The 15,008-nt window shown below is 38.5% G+C and overlaps 1 protein-coding gene across 3 annotated transcripts in view; it reads right to left on the bottom strand.

The window, feature by feature from the left end:
• Window positions 1–15,008, bottom strand: part of si:dkey-3d4.3 (actin-fragmin kinase) — a 38,586-nt gene that overhangs the window by 14,782 nt on the left and 8,796 nt on the right. The window contains exons 2-7 of one of the 3 annotated variants that reach the window (XM_062067761.1): window positions 14,039–14,231; window positions 9,899–9,981; window positions 9,727–9,805; window positions 6,930–6,976; window positions 3,915–4,035; window positions 3,621–3,810 (exon numbers count right to left, since the gene is read on the bottom strand). In XM_062067761.1, the coding sequence (XP_061923745.1) occupies window positions 3,621–3,810; window positions 3,915–4,035; window positions 6,930–6,976; window positions 9,727–9,805; window positions 9,899–9,981; window positions 14,039–14,198 (680 nt within the window). In that variant the 5' untranslated portion in view covers window positions 14,199–14,231. Of the gene's footprint in view, window positions 1–3,620; window positions 3,811–3,914; window positions 4,036–6,929; window positions 6,977–9,726; window positions 9,806–9,898; window positions 9,982–14,038; window positions 14,232–15,008 lie in introns of those variants that run through there. The other 2 variants (XM_062067762.1, XM_062067763.1) reach the window with 2 other exon arrangements.

The raw sequence follows: 15,008 nt of genomic DNA, 5'->3' as shown, positions 1-15,008 counted from the left end.
CCAGAAATTATCATGTAGAAAGCTGGAACGCAAATGGCGTGCGACTAAACTTGAGGTTTTCCATCAAGCATGGAGTGATAGTTTAATAACTTATAAACGCATGCTTACCTCAGCTAAAGCTAAATATTACTCAAATCTCATCCACCTCAACAAAAATGATCCTAAATTTTTGTTTAGTACAGTAGCATCGCTAACCCAACAAGGGACTTCTCCCAGTAGCTCCACCCACTCAGCAGATGACTTTATGAATTTCTTTAATAAGAAAATTGAAGTCATTAGAAAAGAGATTAAAGACAATGCATCTCAGCTACAACTGGGTTCTATTAACACAAATACGACGGTATATACGACGGACATTGCCCTCCAAAATAGTTTCTCTCTCTTTGATGAAATAACATTGGAGGAATTGTTAAAATGTGTAAATGGGACAAAACAAACTACATGTTTACTTGACCCAATTCCTGGGAAACTTATCAAGGAGCTTTTTGTTTTATTAGGTCCATCAGTGTTAAATATTATAAACTTATCACTTTCCTCTGGTACTGTTCCTCTAGCATTCAAAAAAGCGGTTATTCATCCTCTACTCAAAAGACCTAACCTCGATCCTGACCTCATGGTGAACTACCGGCCGGTGTCCCACCTACCGTTTATCTCGAAAATTCTCGAAAAAATTGTCGCACAGCAGCTAAATGAACACTTAGCGTCTAACAATCTCTGTGAACCTTTTCAATCCGATTTCAGGGCAAATCACTCTACGGAGACAGCCCTCGCAAAAATGACTAATGATCTATTGCTAACGATGGATTCTGATGCGTCATCTATGTTGCTGCTTCTTGATCTTAGCGCCGCTTTCGATACTGTTGATCATAATATTTTATTAGAGCGTATCAAAACGCGTATTGGGATGTCAGACTTAGCCTTGTCTTGGTTTAACTCTTATCTTACTGACAGGATGCAGTGTGTCTCCCATAACAATGTGACCTCGGACTATGTTAAGGTAACGTGCGGAGTTCCCCAGGGTTCGGTTCTTGGCCCTGCACTCTTTAGTATTTACATGCTGCCGCTAGGTGACATTATACGCAAATACGGTGTTAGCTTTCACTGTTATGCTGATGACACCCAACTCTACATGCCCCTAAAGCTGACCAACACGCCGGATTGTAGTCAGCTGGAGGCGTGTCTTAATGAAATTAAACAATGGATGTCCGCTAACTTTTTGCAACTCAACGCTAAGAAAACGGAAATGCTGATTATCGGTCCTGCTCAACACCGACATCTATTTAATAATACCACCTTAACATTTGACAACCAAACAATTAAACAAGGCGACTCGGTAAAGAATCTGGGTATTATCTTCGACCCAACTCTCTCGTTTGAGTCACACATTAAGAGTGTTACTAAAACGGCCTTCTTTCATCTCCGTAATATCGCTAAAATTCGTTCCATTTTGTCCACAAGCGATGCTGAGATCATTATTCATGCGTTCGTTACATCTCGTCTCGATTACTGTAACGTTTTGTTTTCGGGCCTCCCTATGTCTAGCATTAAAAGATTACAGATGGTACAAAATGCGGCTGCTAGACTTTTGACAAAAACAAGAAAGTTTGATCATATTACGCCTATACTGGCTCACTTGCACTGGCTTCCTGTGCACCTAAGATGCGACTTTAAGGTTTTACTACTTACGTATAAAATACTACACGGTCAAGCTCCTGCCTATCTTGCCGATTGTATTGTACCATATGTCCCGGCAAGAAATCTGCATTCAAAGAACTCCGGCTTATTAGTGATTCCCAGAGCCCAAAAAAAGTCTGCGGGCTATAGAGCGTTTTCTATTCGGGCTCCAATACTATGGAATGCCCTCCCGGTAACAGTTAGAGATGCTACCTCAGTAGAAGCATTTAAGTCTCATCTTAAAACTCATTTGTATACTCTAGCCTTTAAATAGACTCCCTTTTTAGACCAGTTGATCTGCCGTTTCTTTTCTTTTCTTTTCTACTCTGCTCCGGGGTGGACCGCTAGCCTGTCCATCAGATGGGGACATCTCTACGCTGCTGACCCGTCTCCGCTCGGGATGGTTCCCGCTGGCCCCACCATGGACTGGACTTTCGCTGATGTGTTGGACTTTCACAATATTATGTCAGACCCACTCGACACTGAGGATGTCGTTGTGGCTTGTACAGCCCTTTGAGACACTTGTGATTTAGGGCTATATAAATAAACATTGATTGATTGATTGATTGAATAGTCTTGAATGTAAGAAACATTTATTTGTGTGATCCCTATATCCTGACATATGAATGACCCTTTTTGCTTTCTTCTGCAGGGTGATGAGTGGATATAGGGTGCGTTTGTAATTATTGCCCCAAACTTCTGCACATTAGTGCAAGTTAATGGCATTCATATCTCTGCATGACAATGTTTTAACCTTATTTACCTACTTATTAATAAAATGTATTATTCAGCCTTTTAAACTTTCTGTAATTGCGGACTATCAATCGGAACACGTTACAAAAGAATATACCATAGCGATGGTAATATTGTGTAGTGAACTGTAATTACCCGATGTGGGCTGCAGAGGGCAGTGGCAGCCAAGCCTGCAGTATTAAAACTAGTCTCAGTGGTAGCAAGAAGAAGACAAGTTTGTTCAAGTTAAAGTACCAATGATTGTCACACACACACTAGGTGTGGTGAAATAAGGTTTTCCTCTTTCATATCACCGCTGCCATTACAATACACTTAATTTCAATCTTCCAGAAAACATTTATTTAGGTAGAAATACCACATAATAACAGAATAGCATGTGTTGTTTTGTTGGTTAAATCGGATATGAAGCGTAGCGCTACTATTGTGAAGCCGCCAACCGGACGTGTGTGATTGGTATGAGAAAAGACTTGACATGTCTTGAAAAAAATCTCTGATAAACGTGACTTTAGATTTTCTCTTTACCGCCTTTGTTTCTGCTGAGCTTGTATTCCATCTTACTAAAGCAGTTCTAGTAACAATCTACATTTTAAGTTTTCAATGCATTTAACTGTAATTCGAACACAGACGTGAAGCTTCTCCTCAGCCCAAGCAGCAATGCGCGCCCAGCGTTCGCTCCAATGATGTCGTCTCACGGCGATTGAAGGTAAAATTGTCTTGTCTTGTATGGAGAGAACGACTTGCCATGCCTTTGGATCTGACGTTTCCACAAGGTCCTCCTTCCATTGTACAGTTCTGCTGGCTATTTTCGAGCCTGTGGCTCAACAGTAACTGGACGCCATTACACATTTCCCCAAACTATTGAACGGGCCAATGGTCAAAAACGTTACTCGCGCGTAAAAAAATTCTCGCCGTTAAAGGAACTTATAGTTACTGCGTTATTAGTCACGTTAACATTTGACAGCCCTAAAATACTGTATATACCCTTCCTTCGCCAAACTACTTTAAGACACACAGGGGATACCGAGCAAGGTGGGTGTGTTGCCCAAGGACACAACGGTAGTGACAAGGATGGCGGAAACTGGACTCGAACCAAAACCACTCTACCATTTGAGCCACGCCGCCGTTTGACTGTTAAAATATCTCAAGTAGATTTCTACCATCCAGATACAAACAAAAGAAGAAACTTGACTCACTTGGTTTTGAGTGAACTCCATGTACGGCTGTCAGAATTCCACTTCCAGAAGTCTCTCTGCTCTCGCAAGCCTTTCAAGCCACCGAACAGGTACATGCAAGTTTGGTAGACCATTGCAGAGTGACTGTGTCTTGGTCCTGGGCTCAGGGACCCATGCTGATTACCACCGATCAGTGCCCAAACCATGGTATCTGTCCAGCATAAACACCTTCAAAATACACCCAAACATTCCTGCTTCTTACCCAATAACAAGTGCAGAGAAATTCTTCTGATTAGTATTTTAATATTCACTCACCAAAATCCAAACTCCAGAACTCCTGAGAAGATCCTTTTATGTCTATGAAGCCGCCGTACATGAGCATGGATGAGCCCACCACCACCGCACTATGGCCCTTCCTGTTAGTCGGCATCTGGGTCTATAGCCAGAAAAAATAACATACAAACTTTATGTCGAAGTAATCCATCGATCCATTTTCTATCGCTTGCCCCTCTCGGGGTTGCAGAGGGTGCTGGAGCCTAACTATCTCAGCTGCATTCGAGTAACTGTCAAATTATTTTAATTCCTTCCGTTGTGATGTTCAAACAACACACTGTAATGTTTGCATGCACTCATCCGGTGGCAAAAGTCAATGAGAAATATTGTCAGACACAAAAAGCAATCAAAAAACATGTCTTTGAAATGTTGTTCTGTCGCTCCTTTGCCTTGGGGGAGGCCAACAGCAGAACCCGCTGCTCGTTCAGAAGAGCAACACATGCTTTCATGTCAGAGATCAGAAAAAGCTGCTTGATTTGTCACTCGATTCTTTTATGAAAGTTTCTAGGGGGGCGTACTTGTAAATTTATACATATACATAAGTGTATATATATATATATATATATATATATATATATATATATATATATATATATATATACACTACCGTTCAAAAGTTTGGGGTCACATTAAAATGTCCTTATTTTTCAATGAAGATAACTTTAAACTAGTCTTAACTTTAAAGAAGTACACTCTATACATTGCTAATGTGGTAAATTACTATTCTAGCTGCAAATGTCTGGTTTTTGGTGCAATATCTACATAGGTGTATAGAGGCCCATTTCGAGCAACTATCACTCCAGTGTTCTAATGGTACAATGTGTTTGCTCATTGGCTCAGAAGGCTAATTGATGATTAGAAAACCCTTGTGCAATCATGTTCACACATCTGAAAACAGTTTAGCTCGTTACAGAAGCTACAAAACTGACCTTCCTTTGAGCAGATTGAGTTTCTGGAGCATCACATTTGTGGGGTCAATTAAACGCTCAAAATGGCCAGAAAAAGAGAACTTTCATCTGAAACTCGACAGTCTATTCTTGTTCTTAGAAATTAAGGCTATTCCACAAAATTGTTTGGTTGACCCCAAACTTTTGAACGGTAGTGTATATACACAGTATATAGATACACATATAATGTGTGTGTGTATATATATATATCTATATATATATATATATATATATATATATATATATATATATATATATATATATATATATATATATATATATAGATATATATATATACACATATGTGTATATGTATGTGTATATCTGTATAAATACATACATACATACATATATATATATATATATATATATATATATATATATATATATATATATATATATATATATATATATATATATATATATATATATACACACACACATATATACATACACACACTCACACAGACACGTTATTTTTTGTTTTGTTTTGTTTTGTTTAAGTGCTTTTGAAACTATGTGTATTGTAAGCAATGATTTGGACTTTCACGAAGTATCTCATTAAAATTACAACTTGTAAAATTGTTTTAGCAATCAGTCATCTACAATTAAAATGGTTTTCAATTGACTATGATAAATATTACATCGCCGGAAATTGTAGACTTGAGAAAAAAAAGAATGCATTGTCTACTATAATATCTTTGTTAACAAAAACATAAAAAACACTAGTACGTGGAGAATATAACCTTTTAACATGAAATAATAATGTTATGTAATAATATTGTTTTTGTATTCCACAAATAGTTTTCATATTACACTAACATAGACACTAGGAAGGTGAGTTATTGTTTGTGCTATGGCGCCATCTTTTGGACAAGTTCACTCACTGCAGGTGCTGTGGGTTGACAATGTACTTCCTGTTTCATGACGGAAGTACATTTGCCCACAGCGTTTCTGCTCGAAATGATACTTCATTCATCACTCCAAGCAACGTTTGTAAGTTTTACAATATATCTAAAACAGTTCATACATACTAAACCGTCCCAGTGTTTTCATGCATATTTGTACGTGCTAACGTAATGTAATCCAGCTAGCGTCGTTAGCATCAGCGATTATGCTAACACGTTTATAAGTGTCTTTGTTAGTATTATTAACTTACAATGGCATTCTTTCTTTTATTGTTTCAGCTCGTATACGTCACGAAAACATTGCTTAGCTGATTGGAAATCAAGCTTCTGCAGCTAGTGGGTCCATGACTTCTTTTTTGTTTAATCAGCTGTTTTACTGCCGTGTGACAGGCACCGTTTGGAAACAATTAGGGTATGTAAATAAACATTTACAAAATATTTCGTACCGGTATATATCTGCGACTCATGGTCAGGTGCGGCTAATATATGTAAAAATATGTATTTGTTCTCAAATTTGGTGGGTGCGACTTGAATATCAGTGCACTCTACAGTCTGGAAATTAAGGTAATCAACTACATTTACCTGCCTAGCATATTTTGACCCAAATACGCTGCTGCCCACTGCTCCCCAAGGGGATGGGACAAATGCAGAGGACCAATTTCACCACATCTAGTGTGTGTGTGACAATCATTGGTACTTTAATCTTAATCTTATAGTGTGTTTTATAAACAAAATCGGGCAGAAGTGGCTCAGGAGGTTGAGTCGGTCTTCCAAATAATGAACGATTAACGGTCCAAACCCGGCTTTCTCCATCCCAGTAACTGCTGTTGTGTACTTGACGTGACACTTCCCCTACCTTGTCTCCAGTGCAAAAATAAGAAAGTGAATATTTGGAAGGGGCCACCAAGTCATTACATTTTTGCTGCATTAATTGATTAATTAATAAAACATAAGATTGTGAGCTGTCCTATCAAATATCAGCCATATGTGACCTCACTAATCTCATTTTAGGAAACACTGCAATACCTTTGATACTTACTATATGATAAGCTTCATGATTTACTTTCACATACAAGCATACATAACTTCAGCCGGTTTGTTTACAAGTGTGGCGGTAGCAGTTATTAAAAATGATCTTCTACCTGAAGAGAGCTTGTCTTTCTCTGACAGTGCAGCCATTTCTGCTTTGCTGGAACACACAGAACACAGGACAACGTGACTTCAGGGAAAAACATGAATCTACACGTTGTGGAATCCACAAAGCGGCAAAGGTTTGTCTCCGGTTCAAAAAGTCTTCATAGAAACCTGACGTTCGGGAGGCTGTACCATGTGGCAGCATAGTTTATTCAAAATGAAAATAAAAATACCGTTTTTTTCTGACTATAAATCGCAGTTTTTTTCATAGTTTGGCCGGGGGTGCGACTTATACTCAGGAGCGACTTATGTGTGAAATTATTAACACATTACCGTAAAATATCAAATAATATTATTTAGCTCATTCACGTAAGAGACTAGACGTATTTGATTTCATGGGATTTAGCGATTAGGAGTGACAGATTGAATGGTAAACGTATAGCATGTTCTATATGTTGTAGTTATTTAAATGACTCTTACCATAATATGCTACGTTAACATACCAGGCACGTTCTCAGTTGGTTATTTATGCGTCATATAACGTACACTTATTCAGCCTGTTGTTCACTATTCTTTATTTAATTTAAATTGCCTTTCAAATGTCTATTCTTTGTGTTGGGTTTTATCAAATAAATGTCCCCAAAAAATGCGACTTATACTCCAGTGCAATTTATATATGTTTTTTTCCTTCTTTATTATGCATTTTCAGCAGGTGCGACTTATACTCCGGAGCGACTTATACTCCGAAGAATACGGTAAATATTTGTAATGCTTGGAGTTCTTTAGGCGTAAAACCACCTAAAAATACATGTACATAGGAGTAAACTACTACTAGCACTGACAATATAGAAGTTTTATTAAACTAATTGTTTTTTTGGGGGGGGGTTGGCCTCATTCTGTGCGATATGGACAAAAATATAGGTAATTCTAAATCACAATAATATGTGCCACAAAAGTATTTTTTGAACCAAGCGTGTGTACACATTAATTTAGTGATGGAATTTGTAATTTCTTGGGTGTCTGGGGGACTTCTTGTTATAGACTGTAACTGTGGCCACGTTTACACTGGACAGAAAATCTGATTTTTTTTGCCATCAAGTTGCACAGATCGGATATTTTTTATGAAACAAGCTCGGAGTGGAGTGTATGAAACTACAAAACCCAAAACCAGTGAAGTTGACATGTGTAAATTGTAAATAAAAACAGAATACAATGATTTGCGAATCCTTTTCAACCTACAGTATATTCAATTGAATAGACTGCAAAGACAAGATACGAACTGGAAAACTTTGTTATTTTTTTCGAATATTAGCTGAAATTTGATGCCTGCAACATGTTTCAAAAAATCTGGCGCAAGTGACAAAAAAGACTGAGAAAGTTGAGGAATGCTCATCAAACACTTATTTGGAACATCCCACAGGTGAACAGGCTAATTGTTAACAAGTGCGTGTCATGATTGGGTATAAAAGCAGCTTGAAATGCGCAGTCATTCACAAACAAGGATAGGGCGAGGGTAAACTACTTTTTGAACAAATGTGTGAGCTAATTGTTAAAAAAAACATTTCTCAACCAGTTATTGCAAGAAATTTAGGGATTTCACCATCTACGGTCCGTAATATCATCAAAAGGTTCGGAGAATCTGGAGAAATCACTGCACGTAAGCAGCAAGGCTGAAAACCAACATTGAATGCCTGTGACCTTCGATCCCTCAGGCGGTACTGCATTAAAAACCGACATCAGTGTGTAAAGGATATCACCACATGGGCTCAGGAACACTTCAGAAAACTACTGTCAGTAACTTCAGTTCATCGCTACATTTGTAAGGGAAAGTTAAAACTCTACTATGAAAAGCCAAAGCCATTTATCAACAACCCCCAGAAATGCAGCCGGCTTCGCTGGGCCTGAGCTCATCTAAGATAGACTGTTGCAAAGTGGAAAAGTGTTCTGTGGTCTGACGAGTCCACATTTCAAATTGTTTTTGGAAACTGTGGACGTCGTATCCTCCGGAACAAAGAGGAAAAGAACCATCCGGAATGTTATAGGTGCAAAGTTCAAAAGCCAGCATCTGTGATGGTATGGAGGTGTATTAGTGCCCAAGGCATGGGAAACTTACACATCTGTGAAGGCACCATTAATGCTGAAAGGTACATACAGGTTTTGGACCAACATATGTTGCCATCCAAGCAACGTTATCATGGACGCCCCTGCTTATTTCAGCAAGACAATGCCAAGCCACGTGTTACAACAGCGTGGCTTCATAGTAAAAGAGTGCGGGTACTAGACTGGCCTGCCTGTAGTCCAGACCTGTCTCCCATTGAAAATGTAACGATTATTTGCAAAAAAAAATTTTGTTTTGTCAGTTTGAACATTAAATATCTTGTCTTTGCAGTTTATTCAGTTGGATATAAGTTGAAAAGGATTTGCAAATCATTGTATTATGTTTTTATTTACAAATTACACAATGTGCCAACTTCACTAGTTTTTGTTTTTGGCGGGGAGAAGACACAGTCAAAGTGGAAGTTCCTAAGTAAATAAGACCACCCACAAAACGGCGCATTCAGAAGTGACGGTCAAAAAGCAGCTCGAAAATGGTCTGTAAAACAAAATCTATGTATAATGTTGACCAAAGAACCACCATTACATGTTATTTAGTCCACAAGGAAGTTAGAGAATGGAAAGCAAATGAAATCTTTACATGCCAATGTGTGAACCAGGTGTAAGAATGTAGTAAGCATGTTATGACATGTTTTGTTTAAGAATTATGATCTGTCAGAAGTGCAAAAAGAGCATCACTGAGAAACTCACCAATATCAAACACCCACAGAGGACATGTCAGCGCAGTATATGCAGAATCCAGTATGCCTCCAAACACGTATATGAAGCCCTAAAAAAAGTCCAGATAATTTTTTATGATCACTTGATCATGATAAAAAACAGGTCACAATTTTTTTTTAAATAAAGTAAAAATAAATTGCACCTTATGAACGACCATGGAATGTTCCTCGACTTCTTCTGGTGCCGTCTCTCCTCTGCAGCTCAACTCTGTCCATTCATTGCGCACTACAAAATCGTCCATTGAATACAATGATATTCAGTACCCTTGGGCCAATTTCTATTCTATTTAATATCTGCTAAATATAATATTTTTAACTGTGGTGAGGAATAATGCTCTGCTGATTTTGTACGCTTTACCCCCTTGAATAGCATTATTAAGTTAAAAAGCACGCTCAAAAACAATCATCCAAATACTACGGAAAGGTTCAAACGCAATAATTAATTGTATTATTTTATTTATCATAAAGGATTGTATAAACGTTATGGTTATGTCTTGCTTAAACTACACTTTTTTATTTTTGCCCATCATCCACAATCCTTCTTTTAGACAAGAACACACATGGCTTTCCCTTTTCTGTGGGTTCTAAATGTAAAAAATTGCCAGTTAATGAAGTTTTTCTTTTCAGACACAACAAACCATACATACTCTTCATCTACACAATTGAAAGAAGAGAAGTAGCTTCTACAATACAATGCCATCATTTGTTAATAAAAACAATATTAAAGGGGGTCATGTTATGATTTTTTTTCCCCTTGTGGTCTACGTAATATGTAATGGTGGTTCTTTGATCAAAATGTTGAATACTTTGTTTTGTCTCTTAAGGATGCGCTAATTTATGTGTGGCCTTATTTAAATGGCTTCACTTTGACGGCGTCTTCTCCCCGCCCTCATAGTAGTAGTTTTTAGCGGTTCCATATAGAGTCTACTGACAGATATAAATTCGAACTATACACTACTTTGTATTAGAAATGGCAACAGCGGAGGATGCATGTGCATGTACGAGACAGTCTGCCGCACAACAAGAGGATAGAGAAAAAGAAGGAGCTAATTGACTACAGTGTCACAATACAATGGAGGACCCACACAACAAAGCATTTTGGGTACATTTATACCATATATGGATAATCCGGTGACGTCATCAGTGTGAAAACGTCACAGGTTTTGCAAATTCCAAACGGCTCGTTTGGCAGCAGTGTGAAGGAAGGCAAGATTAATTTATTCATTTTTTCGCAATACCTCAATGGTTTGATTCCAAATTTTTGGGACTTGTACAAATGCAAAATACAGGTAATGCAGGTACCACCAAAAGGTAAGAAAAGTTGGTTTTGCATAGTAGGGCAAACATTTTGTGTGTCCAAAAAAGAAGCATAAAAAAGCAAAGTGGATACTGCCATCACTAAGCTATGAAAATCTAATTATTCATCAACAATGGAATACTTAATCATCCGACATGTAATATTCAGTATTATAGCAAGTTACATATCTTATCCAATTACATCCACATAGACTCACAATAATAAACCCACTCATCATTTTATGAAATGTAAATTGTATAAATACATTACACTTAAGTTATGTTATTTTACCTTCCTTCGTGGAACATTTTTTTAAATTGAATTTTAAATTGAATCCTATTCTGCCTATAAAGCATTCTTTAAAAAACTGCCATTTACATGGCGTGACTAGGGATGAGGTTCGTTAAGAAATTATCGATGTCGATGCCATTATTCGAATCCTCTTATCGAATCGATTCCTTATCGAATCCAGATAGGTTATTGTGTGTGCATCTTGTGTGTGCACTAAGTTCCAAAAGCCGTAGAAGTTATGTGACTGGGCCGGCACGCTGTTTATATGGAGGAAAGGTGGACGTGACTGAGGACAGCATGCGGACATTAAAGGGTGAAGGTTTCAGGTGAGAGAGGACGCGAAAGGCACGCCCCCAGTGAGCATATAGTGCTGCTATGTGCGTTGTAAATAAGAAAAATTGCAGACTAACACATCACCAACATAGACAAGTGCAGCTCACTTTCGACATCCCGGTGAAGCACACTGTGGAGAAGAAGGGGACCAGCACGGTAGCGAATCCATACGCACAACGGGGCAAGAGAAGTCGGCTTTTACTGTTGTGCTAGCTTGCTATGCTAATGGACAGAAACTGCCACATATGGTGATTTTCAAGGGGAAGACGCTGCCGAAAGAAAAGTCACTACTTGGAGTCATCATTAAGGCATGACGAAGGAACTCCAACAGCTGGACATGGGTGTAAACAGGACGTTCAAAGTGAATTTGTGAGCGTCATGGGAGCAATGGATGACAGAAGAACACAGCTTTACGAAAACTGGGAGGCAGCGTCGGGCGAGTTACGCCACAATCTGTGAATGGATCGTGGATGCTCGAGCTAACGTGTCTGCTTGCACTGTTGTTCGAGCTTTCGCAAAAGTCGGCATCTTTTTCCGAGGAGCCCAGCGGCAACGAGACTGACTTTGAAAATGAGGAGAGGGAATCTGGCGTGTTTGATGAAGAACTTGCCCAGCTGTTCATTTCGGACACAGAAGATGAGGACTTTGATGGATTTGAGGATGAGGATTGATCAAAAAATAATGTGAGTACATTAATAAATAAATACAACCGAACTCAGCTTTGCTCCTGCTGCCTTTTTAAAACAGCGTCCATGCATGCTAGCGTATGTTTTAAGCTAGCGTATGTTTAACCATGCCTGCGCCCAAAAATACGCTGCGCCTTATTTATGCGTTAAATACAAAAATAGCACCCGTAACTGACACGGCGCCTTTTAATACGGTGCGCCCTATGGTCGCGAAAATACGGTATAGTGGCGTCGATAATGGGAACCGGTTCTCAAAAAGGGATTTGAATCCATGGAATCGGTTCTTTTCTTATCGAAGCATCGGGAGAACCGGTTTTCGAACATCATCCCTAGACGTGACTTGCATATTTGCCAAGCTATAACGACATAAAGTGTTTGAATGTTCTCTATAAACAACATTATGTATTTTCTTAACCATTTTTGTGACAGTTAGTGAATAACCTCAAACTTTTGTAGTTATTTCCCCATATTTATATACAATAACTCAGTTATGGTAATATTAGCGAGCAGTAGAGAATATGAGGTTTCTTTTCCAGAACATATTTTGCCTCATTCATTATTAAAGTATTTCTTGCCATCTTATTTTGTGAGATTTAGAGTAGTTTTTAACATCTATCATTACATCTCGAAATTGTATTTATTTTACCTTGTTAATGTCCACTGCGTTTATCTGTATTTCTCTTTTACTGTTACCGAATAGCATTATTTTAGTTTCACTAAGATTAAAAAATGTTGTTGTCCTTTTCTGTTAGTATTTGTATTAGCTCCTGTGTGTTCTCTCCTGGAAAAAAATGTGGTCGTATTGTATGAAAATTATACTAACTTGAAGTTCTTTGTAACAAATGTAGTTTATGTAGGGATTGAACAATGTTGGTCCCACTTCTGAGTTTGGAAAAGTTTTGAACTTCGAAATTCAACAATTTACCAGCTCAGTATTCAGGCCAAAAGACTCAGTGGATATGTTGGCTCTCAACTTGACGACAGCCCAAGGAAGACGCGCAAGATGCTCGTTTCCCTCAAACATTGTTTACCCTAGGATTATGCAAACTTTACCATCTAAACGGGTAGCACAAGTATTGTGCTGAAAGATGAAACCATCCCTTCCATCAGCATCCCTGTATGAGTGGACATTTTAAGTTGATGCTTTGTTATTGTTCTTATTTTATCTAATCAACTTTCATCAATGAGCACTAGTGCTTCATGAGAGTTTAGTGTTTCACTATAGCTGGATCTGTTTTGCACCCATCTTCTAAAACTTGTAGCTCATCGTCCGTATAGTCAGGCTCAAAAAGATAAGGTTCTGGATCATCATTTGTCCCAAAGTAGTTATTGTTGTTGACAGAAGTAGTGTGCACCCAGGAAAGAAGTTCCAGTAATACTTAAAACGACAAGTATTATATTATCATGATTGTGCCTGTTATAGCATGTATTTAAAACGTTCTTGGGGGTTTTGGGATGTTTTTAGAGTTTTTTATAAGTAGAATAGGTTAATCTTCATTACGTGCATTGTTAGCCGCTTCTTGGGAGCTGTTTTATCACTATTTACAACACACAGAAAAGGCGAAAAGACGTGTGTTCTTGTCTCACATTGGGATTGTGGATGATGGGAAAAATCCCACAAAAAAGTGAAATTTTCCTTTTAACAAACCGCTAAATAAATCAGTTCCATGTCTTACCAACACTGTACCTCCAGAAATCCCGTAGAGTGCTGTTGTCTCTTCCTCCCAGGATATAGACATAGCCATCGTAGGCACAGCAGGCATGCTTGCAGCGGTCACATGGGGCAGTGCTGGCCTGGGGAACCTCGGTCCACAGGCAGGGACAGTTTTGACTCATTGCTGGCCTCCACCAACCTTAATGGACCATTTTCTGGAAGAGGCAAATCAAACAATTTTCAAACAGGAGGTACAATAATGGCTCATTTATTTCAGGATCCTTCCTCTCCCACTCACTTTTCATTCCCTTAGTGCATCTCCCTAAAGGATCCAATGATGTGAAATAATTGCCACGGTCTTTAATGGTCCACTTAGATGTGGATACATCGCCAGACATGGTCGCCCGAAGGAAATGTATTTTCTATTTTCTAACATAATATCTCAAAGTATGAGTATTCAAAGCATATCTTTTATATACAGTGTCTTGCAAAAGCATTCACCCCTTGGTTTTTACCTATTTTGTTACATGACAACCTGCAGTTTAAATGTTTTCAAATCAGAATTTTATGTGATGGAAAAAGTTTCAGTTGGTAAAGTTAAATGAAAAATAACATAACATAACATAAAAAAAATTGAAAACTGGCATGTGCATTATCAAGTATTCACGCCCTTTGTTATGAAGACCCTCAAAAGTTGCAGTGCAGTACGCATAGCGTTTTAGCTAGTAGCACCAATGCTACTAAATAAAAAAAATTGTAGCAAATAATTATTTTTGTAGCACAGAACATTTTTTTGGGTAGCACGGTGGAAGAGGGGTTAGTGCATCTGCCTCACAATACAAAGGTCCTGAGTAGTCCTGAGTTCAATCCCGGGCTCGGGATCTTTCTGTGTGGAGTTTGCATGTTCTCCCCGTGACTGCGTGGGTTCCCTCCGGGTACTCCGGCTTCCTCCCACCTCCAAAGACATGCACCTGGGGATAGGTTGATTGGCA

Source organism: Entelurus aequoreus, linkage group LG13, assembly GCF_033978785.1.
Source record: "Entelurus aequoreus isolate RoL-2023_Sb linkage group LG13, RoL_Eaeq_v1.1, whole genome shotgun sequence".
In the NCBI taxonomy this organism is placed as follows: domain Eukaryota; kingdom Metazoa; phylum Chordata; class Actinopteri; order Syngnathiformes; family Syngnathidae; genus Entelurus; species Entelurus aequoreus.
Note: the sequence above shows the minus strand (reverse complement) of the source record. Positions and strands in the feature narration are given on the sequence as shown.